This window comes from Pimephales promelas, chromosome 3 (assembly GCF_988280905.1).
Source record: "Pimephales promelas chromosome 3, fPimPro1.hap1.1, whole genome shotgun sequence".
In the NCBI taxonomy this organism is placed as follows: Eukaryota; Metazoa; Chordata; class Actinopteri; order Cypriniformes; family Leuciscidae; genus Pimephales; species Pimephales promelas.
Window position 1 is genome coordinate 20,612,395 of NC_142771.1, and position 17,598 is coordinate 20,629,992.

The following is a 17,598-nucleotide window of genomic DNA, read 5'->3' on the forward strand; positions in this document are numbered from 1 at the left end:
ATACAGATTGTATCAAAGCAGCTTCACAGTGATAACATGTAAGTAGCACAACACAGATCAACAACATTGCTAAACACTAAATAAATAACCCCAACTGAGCAAGCTCAAAGCAAGCCAAAAGCAAGGCGACAGTGGCAAGGAACCAAAACTCCATCAGATTGGATGGAGAAAAAACCTTGGGAGAACCCAGGCTCAGTCGGGGGCCAGTTCTCCTCTGGCTTACATTCATATTGTTTAAATATAAATATTAAATATAAATATTGTTTATGAATCAAACGGCGCCATAACATATCGCAGGCGTTGAGTCGTCTCATCACAGGCGTTGAGTCGTCTCATCACAGGCGTTGGGGCATCCGAAATCCCCGTGAGAGGCTGGACACAAAACTGGACCTGACGAACGCCATTTTTCTCGGGACAAGCGTCCCGAGATAACAGCAGAAAGGCAGATGGGAAATAATTAGCATAGCTGATGTTCATAATGATTTCCGTTATAACTCACAAACTCTCCGTAACCCGAACTCTCCGCAACCCAACCATACGCGCCGACCCGTTTGTCTAAGAGGCTGTTGAGCCCCACTGGTGCGTTAAGCAGTTTCAGTGGCAAACGGTTCCGTATGGCATAACAGAGGACTAGAAGGTAAGCATTATGTGAATGCTTGACTAAAGAGATGCGTCTTTAATCTAGTTTTGAACTGTGTCAGCGAGTCAGAGGCTCGGACCGTATCGGGAAGGCCATTCCAGAGTTTTGGAGCTAAATGCGAGAACGCCCTCCCTCCTTTACTGGACTTCGATATCCTAGGAATGACCAGAAGCCTTGAATTTAGTGATCTTAAGGAACGCGGTGGATTGTAGGGCGAAAGAAGGTCCGTTAAGTACATAGGTGCTAAACCATTTAGGGCTTTATAGGTCAGTAGTAGTATTTTGTAGTTGATGCGGAACTTAATAGGTAACCAGTGTAGAGATGATAAAATCGGTGTTATATGATCATATTTTCTTGACCTAGTAAGAGCTCTAGCAGCTGCATTTTGTACTAACTGTAGCTTGTTTATTGAGGATGCAGGACAACCAGCTAATAAAGCATTACAGTAATCTAGTCTCGAGGTCATGAATGCGTGAACTAATTTTTCTGCATCAGAAATAGATAGCATGTTACGTAGCTTAGCAATGTTTCTAAGGTGGAAAAAGGCTGTTCTTGTAACATATGAAATACGATTTTCGAACGACAAGTTGCGGTCTAGTATAACACCCAGGTCTTTTACTGTTGTGGATAAAGTAACAGGACATCCGTCTATATTAAAGTTGTATTGTGAGAGGTTTTGTGAGTAGTTTTTTGGACCAATAAGTAATACCTCCGTTTTATCTGAATTTAATAGCAGGAAATTACGCGTCATCCAGCATTTTATATCTTTGAGACACTCTGTCATTTTAGATGAGTTAGTGTTTTCATCTGGTCGTGATGAAATATATAATTGAGTGTCGTCAGCGTAACAGTGGAAATTAATTCCATGTTTTCTTATAATATTACCAAGTGGCAGCATATATATTGAGAATAGCAGAGGGCCTGAAGTCCATTATATGGAGGAAAATCCTGGAATGTTTTCATCAAAAACCTAAATTTCTTTTCGACTGAGGAAAGAAAGACATGGACATCTTGGATGACATGGGGGTGAGTAAATTATCAGCAAAAGTTTTTTCAAAAGTGAACTAATCCTTTAATAGGACTACAAAAACGCGACTCGATCTGGCAATCTTACATGGTGTGGATCTATCGGATAAAGGAGCGCAAAGCGGTCCTTTGTTAAGTTCTTTTCTGACACCTCCTGCTTAACTCAAAAAGCCAGAAGGATCGTGAGGCCCGCTTTCACAGTCCGTACTCATACTGAAAATCAAGATCAAGCGAGCTTTTGCCCTTCTGCTCCTCGGGAGGTTTCTGTCCTCCCTGAGCTCGCCTTAGGACACCTGCGTTACAGTTTGACAGGTGTACCGCCCCAGTCAAACTCCCCACCTGTGCATGGGGAAGTGCATTTCACCATGTCACAACTTGATGAACCACTGAAACAATTTTGAAAACAGTATTTTAAGCTAAAAATTCTTACTTGGTGTTGCTTTAAAAATAGTTTATGCTTATTTTCTTTCATTACTAAAGGCCGAACTCTGATCCAACTTGGTGTCAAAAAAAAAAATCTGAATGTTTTGATGAAAAATTAAATTTTGAGAAAATGAAGGCGATAGATTGCTAGTTAATTAACATGGATTCTGTTTGATGGTGTCTAGAGATGTTTCATAGTGCGCTAATTAATAATCCCTTGTGCCCTATGGCATCTGTTTCTGTGTTATGAACCGAGTTTTTAACTTCCTTTGATGTTCCTGTTTGTGATTCCTGTTTGTCTACTTCTCAGCCTGTTAGAAAATATGCTAAATATAAGTTTCACATTTTCTTTAAACCATAAAAGTGCTTTGTCATCCAGTGGAATGCATGACTCAAGAATTATATATACCAATAAATATCTAAATATTGCCACATTTGGATGTGGCTGAAAACACATGCCATCACCTCAATATCACATATCTACAGCACAAACCAAAGCATTCAGTAACTGTGAGATTTAAATGAATCAAATTCATTATTGCCTAAGGCAGGCAAGAAACACAAAGTACAATCAGTTTGTGAAGTTCAAGCTGATAAGAACAAATTGTTTCTTTCTCTCGGTCAGTGGTCACTAAGGATGGAGTGTATGTGCTGGACATGGCTGCTAAAATCGATGCCACAGCTGATTACTTGTGTAAGGCCAAGTGGGGTGATGTGGAGTTTCCCCCTCCCTTCGGCAGAGAGGCCTATCCTGAGGTAACAATACTTGTCACATGTATTTTGTTGCATAAAATTGTAGATTTTCAGTGATTCATCTAAATATTAATTTGTATGAGTTAATCTATAAGCCCAACAAGGAACAGGAAGGAATCGCTTGCCTTTATTACTTTGTTTTTGTCGATTCATCAAACGGAAGCTTGTGCTTCTTGTATTCTGCTGTGTCTGCTTACTTTCACTTCTTCTAAAGAATATGATTTAATAATTAATCGGAAACAGTCTTTCATAAATCATTAATGGCGTTTAAACTCGCCACATACACAGACAGTGACGAGTCGTTGCAGGGAGATAGTGGTGTGTCTCCCGCTCTTCGTCACTGTTGGAAGGATGTATTGATGCTATGTTTATCTGACAGAAGGCTGGTTTAATTGGTCTCTCTTTCGCACACACATACACACACACAGAAAATAGCTATTATAACAGACTGGCTTAGCTGGAATAAAATCAAAGTTGGCTTATTTAACGGATACTTCAGGATTTAGCATTAAGCTTTGTACTAGTAGAAAACCTGTAGTATTTTCGAATTACCTTGCTTTCCACCCTCATATCACCCTGAGACGAGAGATTTATGTATTTTGTCAGGAAAAAATCCTCTAATGATGCAAAAAATGTCATTTTAAATCATCGGAGGATTTTTTTTGGTCAGAGGTTAAAGACCACAGTCAGTAGTAGGGGCTGTCCCGCATGTTCTCAACCCACCTATAGAGGGTGGGATCTCACTCATAGAATGTACACATAGTGTCAGACATCTTTTTTATTAGTCTAGGCTTTTGTTAGTCTAGAAAGCTCCAAAGTCAAAAATAATTTCACATTTCTTCTACATAAATGACCCATTTTAAATACACATTCGTCTTTTTATATCATAAATAACTTTAGGTACAATGTGCTACTTTTCTGTTTAATGTCCTGTTGTAAATGGTCCATATGGGTTGAACAGAGAAGAGTCTTTGCTTCATTACATATTTTGCCAACACTGTCCACAAGCCAGTGAATTTTACTTCTTTTTTTTTTCATTTATGAGCAAATTATTTGCTTCATTGTGGCATTTTCTTAGTATATCCACTATTGCTGAACTGACATGTTGCTCTTTTTTTATTCAAATGATGTTAACCAAACCCAGCTATATGGGAAGGGAATTAACAAAAAAAGTATATGAGACTTAACAAAATCTGAGAATTAAATGAGATACAATTTGTGAATTAACAAAAACTTTATAACCTTTCTGTAGGAGGCCTACATAGCAGATCTAGATGCTAAGAGTGGAGCCAGCCTCAAACTCACTCTCCTGAACCCTCGCGGACGGATCTGGACCATGGTGGCAGGAGGCGGAGCTTCTGTTGTGTACAGGTACCTGTCACTCAAGAGTTAAGTCCAGTTTGCATATAGATGCAAGTGGATCACGTGTGGATGAATCTCAGTGTTAATTGCTTAAATTGAAAGTAATATTTCATCCAAAAATGGCATTCTCATTCTGTATAACCTTCCTTTTCAGAACACAAAAGATATTTTGAAAAATTGAAAAACTCTTTTGCCCACACAAATGAAGTTAATGGGGTCCAAAATAACATTGGACACCATTGACTTTTTTATTGTTTGGACAAAAAACAAACAAAATAAACCACCAAGACATTGTTCAAAATATAATCTTTTGTGTTCCACAGAAGATAAAATGTCATATAAACAAAATAGTCATCCTAAATCTTAATAGAGTAGCTTGGAATAGCAAAATTATAGTTCGAGAGACAGTTAGAAGGGAAATGCTGGTATAATGAGCAAAACTCTTGTGCTTCCTGGTCTGAGAGATGAAGCAGATAGCTGTCTGAGCCAGACGCTGAGAGCTAAATGACATTACCCATCCATGCTTGATAACTATTATCTTGAGGTTTATCTTTCACTACTGCATCTGTCCTTCTCTCTGGATGGAGGGAGGAGATCGAGCGAGAGAGACTAATTAGGATGCATAAATATGCTGTCCTCTGAGAGTGCAGGATCAAGAAACCAAATGTTTTCTTATTTAATGCTCACAAAAAAACAAATAAAACCCATGCTAGATTTACTGGATAATTTGACTTGCTCTACTTGCTCTGCAATTTAGGGACTTAATTGGGATCTCCTTGATAAATATTTTTGACTTTACATTTCATATGTTTAAAGTTATGTGTTTTTGTGTCTACTAGCTAACAGTTTAACCTATTATAATTTTCCTCACTCATAGTGATACAATTTGTGACCTGGGTGGTGTCAATGAACTGGCCAATTACGGCGAGTATTCGGGAGCTCCTAGTGAGCAACAAACATATGATTATGCTAAGACCATCCTCTCCCTCATGACCCGTGAGAAACACCCTGATGGTACGTTCATTATAATCTTGTTGTCCAATTGCTTCTTTACTAGTCTTTGACTAATTAGAAAGATTTTTAAAGTGTTTTTTTAACAACAATTCTTGTCTTAAGGTTTTTGTGTGAACTCTTTAATCATTTCCCCTTAATATTTAGTGTTGACATGTTAAAGTTGTTCACTGGGAATAATTACATTTTTTTTGTTGTTGTCCCACACCCAAGTATTTTTAGTGATATAGAAAGAATTATCATTAATAAAAAGAACAACAGCTATTGTTTTTATTATTATATAAAGAAATTATTATTAGTGCCAATACTGTTGTCATTACAAAACTGGTTGATGTCTGAGAATTTGAATTATGTTTCTGAATTTAAAGTTAGATTAACTTGTGTTAGCAATCTTAAAGGGATAGTTCACCCAAAAATGAAAATTGTTGTCACTTACTCACCCTAATGTTGGTCCAAACCTGTATGAGTTTCTGTCTTCTGCTGAACACAAAAGAAGATATTTTTATTGAAGGAAATTGGTAACCAAACAGTTGATAGTTGCCACTGACTTCCATAATGATGATGTCAGAATTAAACATTTTGGGTGAACTATCCCTTTAAGTCTTAAAGTCTTTTTTTCCCAACCAGAGGGTAAAAAGGGTAATTACTGTATATATTATATCCCGTGTTTGGTAAAATTAAGACCATGGTCGTATTCAAGTGCATTTGATAAATGTTACCTGAAACATTTTGTAATTTGTATGTTAAATAAGTTTCATGTATTTGTGGTATCCCATGTGTCACCATTCGTTTCTCTTCTGTAGGTAAAGTCCTGATCATTGGAGGCAGCATTGCCAACTTCACTAACGTAGCAGCAACATTCAAGGTAAGATCAGAGAGTCCCACATGCTGTCCATGTGCATTTTTGCTATCTATCTGCATTAGCAGAATATGAATATTATTGTATTAACATTAGGAGTGTATTAGCAGAATATGAATATATATATATGATATGCAAGCAGCCATATCACCCTGTAGCCCAAGACTGGTTGCCCATTAAAGCTAAGCAGGGTTGAGCCTAGTTAGTACCTGGATGGGAGAGCTCCTGAGAAAACCAGGTTGCTGCTGGAAGAGGTTTTAGTGAGGCCAACAGGGAGCACTCACCCTTTGGTCTGTGTGGGTCCTAACGCCCCAGTATAGTGATGGGGACACTATACTGTAACAAGCACTGTCCTTTGAGACGTGAAATCGAGGTCCTGACTCTCTGTGGTCATTAAAAATCCCATGGCACTTCTCGTAAAGAGTAGGGGCGTAACCCCCGGTGTCCTGGCCACATTCCACCCATTGGTCCTTGCCAATCATGGCCTCCTAATAATCCCCATCCACTAAATTGGCCTTATCACGCTCTCTCCTCTCCACCTATAGCTGGTGTGTGTCGAGCGCACTGGCGCTGTTGTACTTTGGCTGCCATTGCACCATCCAAGTGGATGCTGGACACTGGTGGTTGAGGAGAGATCCCCTGACTGGATTGTAAAGTGCTTTGGGTGTTCGGTAGTACATATGAAAGTGCTATATAAATGCCTAATTCATTCAATATTGTAACCCACACCCATTGTGTTTGTTTGGCTGTTTTATATGTACCAGGGTATCGTCAGGGCTATCAAAGATTTCCAGGACCCTCTGAAAGAGCATGAGGTCACTGTATTTGTACGTCGTGGTGGCCCAAACTACCAGGAAGGTTTAAGAGTGATGGGGGAAGTTGGTGAGTTTGTTCATGTGCATGTTGTGTACAAAGAAATAAATAGTTCTGTCCTTGATCTCATGTTAATGTCTTGTGTGTGTGTGTGTGTGTGTGTGTGTGTGTGTGTGTGTGTGTGTGTGCGCGTGCGTGTGCGTGTGCGTGCGTGTGCGTGTGTGTGTGCACAGGAAAGACCACTGGTATCCCCATTCATGTTTTTGGCACTGAGACCCACATGACCGCTATTGTTGGGATGGCACTAGGTCACAGGCCAATCGCCACACAGCCTCGTGGTGCTGCCCACACCGCTAACTTCCTTCTCAACGCTAGCGGTGGAACCTCGGTGAGTGATTGTGTGTCTTACTTTCAGTGTGCTTGCATTAATAACCTCTCATAGCCTCATTTGATGATTCAGGGCTTCCAGTAAGGTTTCTGTTGAGTCTATCTTTACTGGTTTTAGGGATCACATCTTAATATACTGTTTGTGCCCCTAAGTGTCACCGTAAAGAGTGACAAAATCACATTATGACAAATACATATTTCTCTTTCTTACCGCTACCCTCTCTCTCCCGCTCCCAGACTCCCGCATCCTCCAGATCGGCCTCTTTTTCTGAGGCCAAAACTGGAGCAGAAAACTCATCAGCTCAAAAGACTCGTGCTGGACTTCCTGCAGGTTAGTACAAATTTGACCACACTCTCACAAACAGGCAATCATAGTAACCGAATAGATTTATGGTAGGCTGGTGTGCCCCCTACAGACCCATGTTAGGGGCTAATCATCAAATCATGGGCTAATTTTCATTTTTGGGTAAACTACCCTTTAAGTAAGTTCTGCCGTGTAAAGTCCCAGGTCTTCAAATGTCCCTAAAATGTTCTATTTAAAATTTGAACTTTCTGCCATGTTCAGATTAATATTGTATTATAAAGCCCACATTATGCTTATTCTGTACTTTCATGATGTTTTCTCAGAACATTTAGTTTAGAAGAAATGACACTGTCACTGTATTGAAAGCATTCCCTCCTGTTATACTCTAAGATGCATTGTAATGTTTTTTTCTTCTTCCCTCTGTTGCTTCTCTTTGTCCTCCTGTCTTTATCTCTCTAGCCAAAAGCACCACTCTGTTCAGTAACCACACCAAGTCCATAGTATGGGGGATGCAGACACGTGCGGTGCAGGGCATGCTGGACTTCGATTATGTGTGCTCACGTCAGGAACCATCAGTAGCAGCCATGGTTTACCCCTTCACGTGAGTCTTATGAATGCATTTAAACCCTAGTTATAGAGTGATACTGTATCTTGTATTTGAGTGCATTTTCTATTCAGCAATGTGGCCTTAAGGTTATCACTTAACCCCATATCTATATCTAATTTTAAAACACATTATTGCTGTTTTAAATCAGTGGAGACCATAAGCAGAAGTTTTACTGGGGCCATAAGGAGATTCTGCTGCCGGTCTATAAGAACATGGCTGATGCAATGAAGAAACATCCAGAAGTGGATGTGCTCATCAGTTTTGCCTCCCTCCGCTCTGCCTATGACAGCACTATAGAGACCATGCAATACCCACAGGTCTGAGATCAGCGTCAGCTGACTGTATATATTCATATGGCTGTGCCGTGCAGTGTCCTTATCCTTACATGTTCACAAACCAATGTGGTCTGATTTGTATTTATTTTTTTGTTTGTTTTTTTTAACATACAGATTCGCACAATAGCGATCATAGCTGAAGGTATCCCAGAGGCTTTGACTCGAAAGATCATCAAAATGGCAGACGAAAAGGGAGTCACTATCATTGGACCTGCAACGGTATGATTCTAGTGTCTGTGTGTGTACATAAAAAATAAATATATATTTATCAATTCTATAGAGAATATACAATTAGATTTGTTATTATTATTATTATTATTATTATTAATAGTAGTAGTATTTGTAATGATAATTATATAAAGTAATTAAATATTAGATTTTATATGTAATTTATTGGTCATTAAATAACTAATAATGGCAATTAATAATATTAAAAAATATGTATTTATTCTACACATAAAGATTTTTTTTATTCTACAGAAACTTTTTATTCTGCAATGCATATAAAGTTATTATTAGTAGTAGTGGTAGCAATACAATATTAGAAAAAACAAAAATATATTATTGAATCATTTATGCTATTAGAGATAATAGTAATAATTAAAAATAAATAATAAATAAATAATAATATATTTTAAACAATTATATAATTTGACTTATAAATTAATTAGTAATAAAATGTAATGCTATAAAATAGATATTTAATATATGTATTAACTATACATTTTAGAATCAAATTACAGAAGTATTTAACTATTCTACAGTGCATATAAAAATTAATATTACTGGTTGTTGTTGTATTATTCATAATAATAAAAGTCTGTGCTGTGGGTATATGTTTGTGTATGCTGTAGGTCGGCGGTATTAAACCAGGCTGTTTTAAGATTGGTAATACGGGTGGGATGCTGGATAACATCCTGGCGTCAAAGCTGTACAGGCCGGGCAGTGTGGCCTACGTCTCCCGCTCTGGTGGAATGTCCAATGAGCTCAACAACATCATCTCGCGCACTACAGATGGAGTTTATGAAGGAGTTGCCATTGGAGGAGACAGGTGTGTGTGTGTGTTCAAGTCAAGATCTCTTTGATCCTAAATATAATTTGATGCATTTCATCAGTTTAACAATTTGTGTGAGAGTTTAAACCGACGGCTTATGTCTTTCCTGCAGGTATCCAGGCTCTGTGTTTATGGATCACGTGCTGAGGTATCAAGACACACCAGGAGTCAAGATGATCGTTGTGCTTGGAGAGGTGAGTGTGCCATTTATTCAGCCATTTACACCATTCTTCCTCCCTTTTAAACTATACTGATAAGAGTTTGCTGTCACTATAAAACTCAGAGCCCCCCTGCAATATGACATCCGTGGGTCTTCTCTTCACTTACAGATTGGAGGAAATGAAGAGTACAAGATTTGCAACGGCATTAAAGAAGGCAGGATCACTAAACCTGTGGTCTCTTGGTGCATCGGAACCTGCGCCACCCTGTTCTCCTCTGAGGTGTTTATGACCCAGTGATATTAGAAATACTGTATTGAGCATTTGCATTGAGTATGATGTGTTCAAATGACTTATCTAGGACACCAATATGATTTTAACATCTTTCAGTTGTTAATGGCTGAATTAACTGACTCTAACCTGACTTTTGTGTTTAGGTCCAGTTTGGCCACGCTGGAGCTTGTGCGAACCAGGCGTCTGAGACTGCAGTGGCTAAAAACCAATCTCTGGAAGAGGCAGGAGCATTTGTGCCCAAGAGCTTTGATGAGCTTGGAGAACTTATCAAGTACGTCCTCTGTCTACTTATGAATTTTACAACTTAACCTTGCCTTCAGTAACCACATATTTGTGTATCCTATAGATCTGTGTATGATAATCTAGTAGCCAAGGGTGTGATTGTGCCTGCTAAAGAGGTTCCTCCGCCCACAGTGCCAATGGATTATTCCTGGGCACGCGTGAGTATGACCATTTATACGTATGAATGACAAATACTCACTTACTTACAGTCTCGCCTGGTGGTTTATATATGGAGCGAATTATGTGCCATAATTAAACAAACAGCTCCAGCATTTTGCAAACACACTCGATCTGCTTTGCAAAGGAAAAATTGACAAATCGCAAACAAACAGAAAGCAATTAGCAGAAACAAAGGTTACCAATATAGTGTTTTACAAATATAAATAAATGGGCCTAGATAATATTTGACGAATAATAAAACCATCCTACAAATTGCATGTAACCTTTGACCAAAAACCAAATCTAGTGCATACAAATGCATATCTGTCTGTTTACGATTGTGAGATCTCTCAGCTCGATTTTCTCACAAATGCAGTTGAGTAACTAATTACCTTTTTTTCATGTGGCATTTTGTCCTCAACAATGTTAAAGTTAATATTTCACAGAAGAAAACCTCAAGATGTTTATTGCAAATAAAGGCAGGCAGAAACGTATTCTTCAGCTGTAGCCGTTTCAAATCAGTGCTTCTCCCGGGAGATTAGCGCTAAATGAATCCCCTGTTTTAGCTCCATCTGCTGTTTTGGAAGAGGAAGTTACTCAACTGCATTTGTGAGAAAATCGAGCCGAGAGATCTCACAATCATAACAGACAGATATGCATTTGTATGCACTAGATTTGGTATTTGTTCAAAGGTTACATGCAATTTAGGATGGTTTATTTATTTGTGAAATAGGCTCATTTATTTTTTTTGTAATCCACAAAATATTGGTTATTCCACTGCATTTTCACTCAAATGTTTTGTTTTTGCAATTTGCTTTCTGTTTGTTTGCGAGTCGAGTTTTCCTTTACAAAGCAGATCGAGTTTGTTTGCAAAATGCTGCATTGGTTTAATTATGGCACATAATTCGCTCTATTTTATGGTCCTCTGTATGTCCTTCTCCCTGTAGGAGCTGGGTCTGATCCGTAAGCCTGCGTCTTTCATGACGAGTATCTGTGATGAGAGAGGGCAGGAGCTCATTTACGCCGGCATGCCTATTACTGAGGTCTTCAAGTCTGAGATCGGGCTGGGCGGCACCCTCGGCCTGCTCTGGTTTCAGAGAAGGTGTGTTTCACTCTTTGTTTTGTCACCAGTTTCCTCACATAATCACTTAGTCCTAAATGATTTTCACATGTATATTGCAGGCTGCCGCGCTACGCATGTCAGTTCATCGAGATGTGTCTGATGGTGACGGCGGACCACGGCCCTGCTGTGTCTGGAGCTCATAACACTATTGTGTGTGCGCGTGCTGGCAAAGACCTGATCTCCAGCCTCACCTCGGGACTCCTAACCATTGTACGGAAACGAAAGCCTTTTCCACATGCAGTCTGTTTAGCATCTGTTTCATCACTGGTTCTGTTTGTGTTTAGGGGGACCGTTTTGGAGGTGCCCTGGACGCAGCTGCCAAGCAGTTCAGTAAGGCGTTTGACAGTGGCATGCTGCCTATGGAGTTTGTCAACAAAATGAAGAAAGACGGCAAACTCATTATGGGCATCGGACACAGGGTAAAATCGGTAAGTATACCAACACACACACACACAAATCTAAAATGTTTGCAAACGTGTTATATATTGCAAATGGGTCAATTTCACACTGCTTTTCCTGCTTGATTGATTGATTTCAGATCAACAATCCTGACATGCGGGTGCAGATCCTCAAAGACTTTGTGAAACAGCATTTTCCTGCCACTCAGCTGCTGGATTACGCTCTGGAGGTGGAGAAGATCACCACCTCAAAGGTACAAATGTGTTTTGGATCTCGTTTACCTGGTATTACTGGTGGGACAACATTGCCCTGCGCCACTTCACAGACGATGAGTGAAAGGGCAATTTAAGAATGACACGACAGGCATTTATGACACTGTTTTCAATTACAACAGCTTGCTCCGTGCACCGTGTGCCATTTGGTCATTTCTGTTTTTTCACACATACAGAGCTTTCCAGTTTTAGTTTTCAATCCGATTAATTGAGTGTTTAAATGTCCTATCTAACGGATTAGAAGAGGTTTAAACCACCATTTATAATCCGACAGATTTGGCTAACTCAACCCTGACTTGTGACACTTTTTTCTTGTCCGATTACAAACAGATTATTAGGGTACATTGTAAACGCAGTTAGTGACTCGAGCCCTCACAAAATTCCTGAATGCATGGATTCCTATTGACACGGCTAGATTTTGACAGTGAAAAATCCCAGAACAACTGCAAATGTGAACCGCAGCTGTAAAGGAAAACGAGGAAAAACACAGAACAACATGAGATTATAATCTGCTTTTGCTAAAAGCATAAGATATGAATAAATGTAGTAATTAATTGTTGTTTGTGACGAGATGAAAATTCAAGTAGTGTTTTTTTTAATCTCATAAAATCTCTCTTTTTATCAGAAACCAAACCTGATCCTGAATGTAGATGGTTTCATTGGAGTGGCATTTGTGGATCTGCTGAGGAACTGTGGCGGCTTCACTCGGTCAGTAAAACAGGAGTAAAACGTTGTGTGTAAAAGATATATATATATATAATTTTTTAACTTTCATTTAAGGGTGTTTCAGGGTTGCTTTGTAATTTTTTACAATGTTGCATTTCTTTTTTTCTTTGTTTATCTTTCACAAGGCAACAGTTAAAAGCCTACTAAAATGTGTTAAGTGAAAGTTACATGTGAGCAATTGTTATAGTTCACCTGTTTACGCTCCTCTGCGTCATCCATCATGATGGATTGACAAATTAACTCTGTGGGATTATTGTGGCTTTGTCGTGACGCAATGCAAATGTAGCCGTCATTCCTGCTCTAACTGATAAATGATATACATTTAATTATATTTAAAATGATTAACTTGTATATAAATATAAAATAATATATAGTTTTTTTAATTATATAATGCAGTTTGAGATGCATTGGAGGCTTCTTCTGGATAGCATTCTTGCAATGCATGAAAAAGAGCAATTAAACAACATTATAAGATGAAGAAGTGCTCTTTGGTTTTCAACTGTGTACCTAGTGTGCTCGCTTACAGAATCAGACACTGCTGCTTTTATATGACATTTCCTGTTATGAATTGAAACCGCTTGGTTTGTTAAATTCATTTTCAATTGGGACGAGACCACCTCATTCAGACAATCTCAGAACGATTGTTTTGTTGTGTGTATCCGAACGTGATTGCCATGTTCCTATATGCTTAAATGGGAAACAGACACTCAAAACAAGCCAGGTGTTTAAAATTCCCTAAGCCCCAGTAATTGTATGCTTTTGTTTTGTCTTTTTTAGTAGTTTTTTTTTATATATATATATATATATTATTTTTTTAACTATTTTTATTTCAGGTTTGGTACTTCTAAACTAATTGTAGAATTAGTTAATTTTAGAAATAAACATATCAATAAACGAAAATGATTTTCAATAGTTTTAGATAACAATAATAATACTTGTGAAGAAAATTGTTCATGTAAATAGTGGTAAAAATAAGACTGATCTTTCATGCACTTTCTTTCTCTTGCACAGCGATGAGGCAGATGAGTTTGTGGAAATCGGAGCACTGAATGGAATCTTTGTGTTGGGACGCAGCATGGGATTCATAGGTTTGTTTGTGTGTGTGTGTGTGAGTGTGAGGGAGATCTCTCGATCTCTGACGTGTCTATTATGAAGTCATGTAATTTGAACAACCTTATCTCTTTTTATGCAGGTCATTATCTGGACCAGAAGCGGTTGAAGCAGGGTTTGTACCGCCATCCTTGGGATGATATTTCTTATGTACTTCCGGAACACATGACCATGTAATAACAGATGTCAAAAGAAGTTTGTGTTTGTGTCTGTGTAAATGTACATATACACTCCTCCAGCTGTTTGATGTTTTGTGATCTTGTGAAAATGTGAGAGTGTAAAACTGAGTTACTGTCCTGCTATAAAATGTAGTTGTAACCTGTCATTGGCCTAATTGGCCAGTATTGATTACAAAGCCTTTTTAAAACTGTGAAAACATCCTAACACATTCCATATCTCTGTAGTAAACATCACATGTATATCTGCAAAGCGTAAATCTGCTTGACATGTCAGTGTGTCTACAAAAGGGAACTAAAATGCCTGGTTGCTGGAAAATTCCCAGCGTAATTTTATTTCCAAGCAGCCATGACCTTAAACTGAACTTCTGAAGAAACATTCAAAGAATGACATTGGCAGACTCAAGTGTCCCAATAGTTAGATTATGTTTTTTTTGTTTTGTTATTTTGGTTAGTATGCTGTCAATAATTGCATATATAATTAACACAGTGCAATAATTCCCTGCGCATAACAGTGATGGCTTCATGTCTGTTTATAAGGCTTAAATGTCAGATCAACTAATTTGCAGGAACAAAAGTAGGTTGCTATTTTTAATAACTAATATATATATATATATATATATATATATATATATATATATATACAATTTAAACTGGTATTTTGGCCGTTAATGTTATTTGTAAACGACGTACAGTGTGCCATAAAGTTCACAATGTTTACAGTCCATCTGCCTGTGCAGCTGAATGAAGATCAGATGAAGCCGTTCAGTGTCTGATATTTGTCTGATATTTACTTAAAATAGCTGGTTGAAAATTAAAATTCATTACAGATATTCAATACTTTTTTTCATTACTTACAATCTCATCTGTGGTGATTTTGTTTTATGGATTCTTTTTCTTGTAGTAATTATAAAAATGAATAAAGATATCAAAGACCATTACTTTATGAACTTTGGTGGTGATGACTTCTTGTTGAAAAGCAATGCTCACTAGATGGCAGTGTGCTAATGCTCAAATGCTGGTGCACTGTCCTGGCAGAAAAACAAAATGGTCACACTTATTCCAGACCTCCATCAATGCTGTTTGAAATACGGATTTTCCAGAAAAGAAACATTGAAATGAAAATAGTATACAGGTAAATTGTACAGGTAAATACTATTTTGAGTAATATTTTTTTCAAGTTTTACCTATCTTGTTAAATGTAACCACAGTTGTATTTATATGTTATCCTTTCTTTCTAAAACTTCATCAGATTTAGATTTTCAAAGTGCTCTGATATTGTAGCAATATTATATTGTTTCTTTATATTATTCTTTCTACACATAATCTCAGGCAAATTACTGACTTTGCACAAATTAAAGTAAACCTTATTATCAACCTGTTGGACACATGTTACAAGCTCAAAATGATTATTCTCACATTTAGAGCAGGGGTCTAAACACGTCGCTTGTGAGCTACCAGTTAGCTCGTGGGCCGTGGCCTGATTGGTGGTAGCTCGCCAAGGGGCCTGTTCACATATCGCGCTCACATATTTTGCGCGCTCAAGTTCGTTATTTCAAATGTAGGTAGGTTCGCGGCAAGCGCGATCAGTTTTCGCTAATTTTTTCCAGTCGCAGTAATGTTACTTTGTTCTTCGCGGTTGTCTATGACAACTATTGACAACATCCCCACCGTAGGCTGTCACGAGACTGTCTATGGTAGAAAAAAAAAAAAAAATGGCGGCTACATGCAGTCAAGCATGCTCATCCTGAATATATGCATTGCAAAGGTTAGCATATTTTATTTTTAACCAAAATAGCAACATTTATTGTTGAAAGTGAGAAAATGCTATGTATTGTATGTTGCTTGAGTAAAATGTAGCCTGTGTCATAATGAAACACCAACCTTTTAGTACTTAACGCAAAGTCAAAACGCCAGTGCGATATCGCCCCAGTTCGCGGTCATCAGCGTAAGTTGTCACACACGACGGAGAGCGCGAATTGACGCGGTAAGACCATAAAATCAGGCCTCGCTTACCATTGTGATTAACGTTAAAGCAATCGATTGCCTAAAATACTGTAAATTATCTAATGAGGCCTTATCGCGAGGACTGAGAGAATATTTCATGTCATTTACTGCTACACTAAGCAGTTGTCAAGTGCGCTGTCCGGCTAATAAAGCTACTCCAACATATTGAAGATATGTTGAAGCTATATGCTTGATAGCTCGGCTACCATATGACTTAATTACTCTGCAGTTTGTCCCAGGAAGCATCCTGGGGTGCCCCATGAATCCCAGCTGCCTCTGAATCAAACAGCAAAATAATACACAAATTTAATTGTTTTGCATTCTGTGTACATTATAATGCATTGTTTGAGTAGAACTTCTTCCAAAACTGGAATACAATTCAGGTCGAATTAAAGATATAGACTGGTTTATCTTCTAACTCGGGTATAGCAGGGAACAACAAAAGCTAAATTATGACTAGCAATGCAATATTTGACAGTCAGATATATAGACAAAACAAAAACTGTCAGTCTGACTCTTGTTGGAAACATTTTCAGGTAGGGTGTGTACAGTACAGTGTAAGAACCTCTTTAAAGGTAATATTTTTGCTCTATAAAGGCGTATGCTATCAGCTCATCTGTGATTGGTCAACACATTGAAGAAACCAGGGGAAATTGAAAGAATGGGGTGTGGTCTCAGCTTGCAGCCGGGGTTTATGCAAGTGATCCTGAAATCATGTGTTTATTGGAACATCTCCAAGACTTCACACTGAAAGAGCATTTGAACATGATTCTGTGAGACACATAATGCCGAAATAAAGTGTTAAATAGTTACACCCATCAGGCACATAGAGTAGAAATTTTGTTTCAGCTTAAAGGGATACTCCACTTTTTTGGAAATAGGCTCATTTTAACACTCCCCCAGAGTTAAACAGTTTTACCGTTTTCGAATGTATTCAGCTGATTTTTTGATATTTAGAAGAATATCAGTAACCAGACAATTTCTGGTCTCATTGATTTCCATAGTATACTAGTGGGAAAATAGTAATAGTATACTATGGAAGTCAATGAGACCAGAAACCGTCTGGTTACTGATATTCTTCTAAATATATAAAAAAAAAATCGGCTGAATACATTCGAAAATGGTAATACTCAACTGTTTAACTCTGGGGGAGTGGTGAAATGAGCCTATTTCCAAAAAAAAAGTGGAGTATCCCTTTAAATCTGCAGTCAGTAGCTTTTAAATCTGCAGTCAGTAGGGTTAAAAATGATCCAAAATACATATTTGAGAAAATACATAACCAGCCATTGTTCAAAACTCTTTGCTTGCCTTAGCTCGA

General features: G+C 38.0%; 1 protein-coding gene across 1 annotated transcript in view; it reads left to right on the forward strand.

Moving 5' to 3' along the window:
- Nucleotides 1–14,547, forward strand: part of aclya (ATP citrate lyase a) — a 29,920-nt gene extending 15,373 nt beyond the window's left edge. The window contains exons 7-28 of the mRNA XM_039686690.2: nucleotides 2,715–2,845; nucleotides 4,095–4,213; nucleotides 5,082–5,218; nucleotides 6,019–6,080; nucleotides 6,839–6,956; nucleotides 7,121–7,275; nucleotides 7,512–7,605; nucleotides 8,038–8,179; nucleotides 8,334–8,502; nucleotides 8,635–8,739; nucleotides 9,375–9,571; nucleotides 9,687–9,768; nucleotides 9,904–10,014; nucleotides 10,170–10,297; nucleotides 10,373–10,466; nucleotides 11,415–11,569; nucleotides 11,650–11,800; nucleotides 11,875–12,018; nucleotides 12,129–12,242; nucleotides 12,887–12,969; nucleotides 13,999–14,075; nucleotides 14,180–14,547. Coding sequence (XP_039542624.2) covers nucleotides 2,715–2,845; nucleotides 4,095–4,213; nucleotides 5,082–5,218; nucleotides 6,019–6,080; nucleotides 6,839–6,956; nucleotides 7,121–7,275; nucleotides 7,512–7,605; nucleotides 8,038–8,179; nucleotides 8,334–8,502; nucleotides 8,635–8,739; nucleotides 9,375–9,571; nucleotides 9,687–9,768; nucleotides 9,904–10,014; nucleotides 10,170–10,297; nucleotides 10,373–10,466; nucleotides 11,415–11,569; nucleotides 11,650–11,800; nucleotides 11,875–12,018; nucleotides 12,129–12,242; nucleotides 12,887–12,969; nucleotides 13,999–14,075; nucleotides 14,180–14,274 — 2,663 coding nt within the window. The 3' untranslated portion in view covers nucleotides 14,275–14,547. The remainder of the gene's footprint in view (nucleotides 1–2,714; nucleotides 2,846–4,094; nucleotides 4,214–5,081; nucleotides 5,219–6,018; nucleotides 6,081–6,838; nucleotides 6,957–7,120; nucleotides 7,276–7,511; nucleotides 7,606–8,037; nucleotides 8,180–8,333; nucleotides 8,503–8,634; nucleotides 8,740–9,374; nucleotides 9,572–9,686; nucleotides 9,769–9,903; nucleotides 10,015–10,169; nucleotides 10,298–10,372; nucleotides 10,467–11,414; nucleotides 11,570–11,649; nucleotides 11,801–11,874; nucleotides 12,019–12,128; nucleotides 12,243–12,886; nucleotides 12,970–13,998; nucleotides 14,076–14,179) is intronic.
- Nucleotides 14,548–17,598: the final 3,051 nt, after the last annotated feature.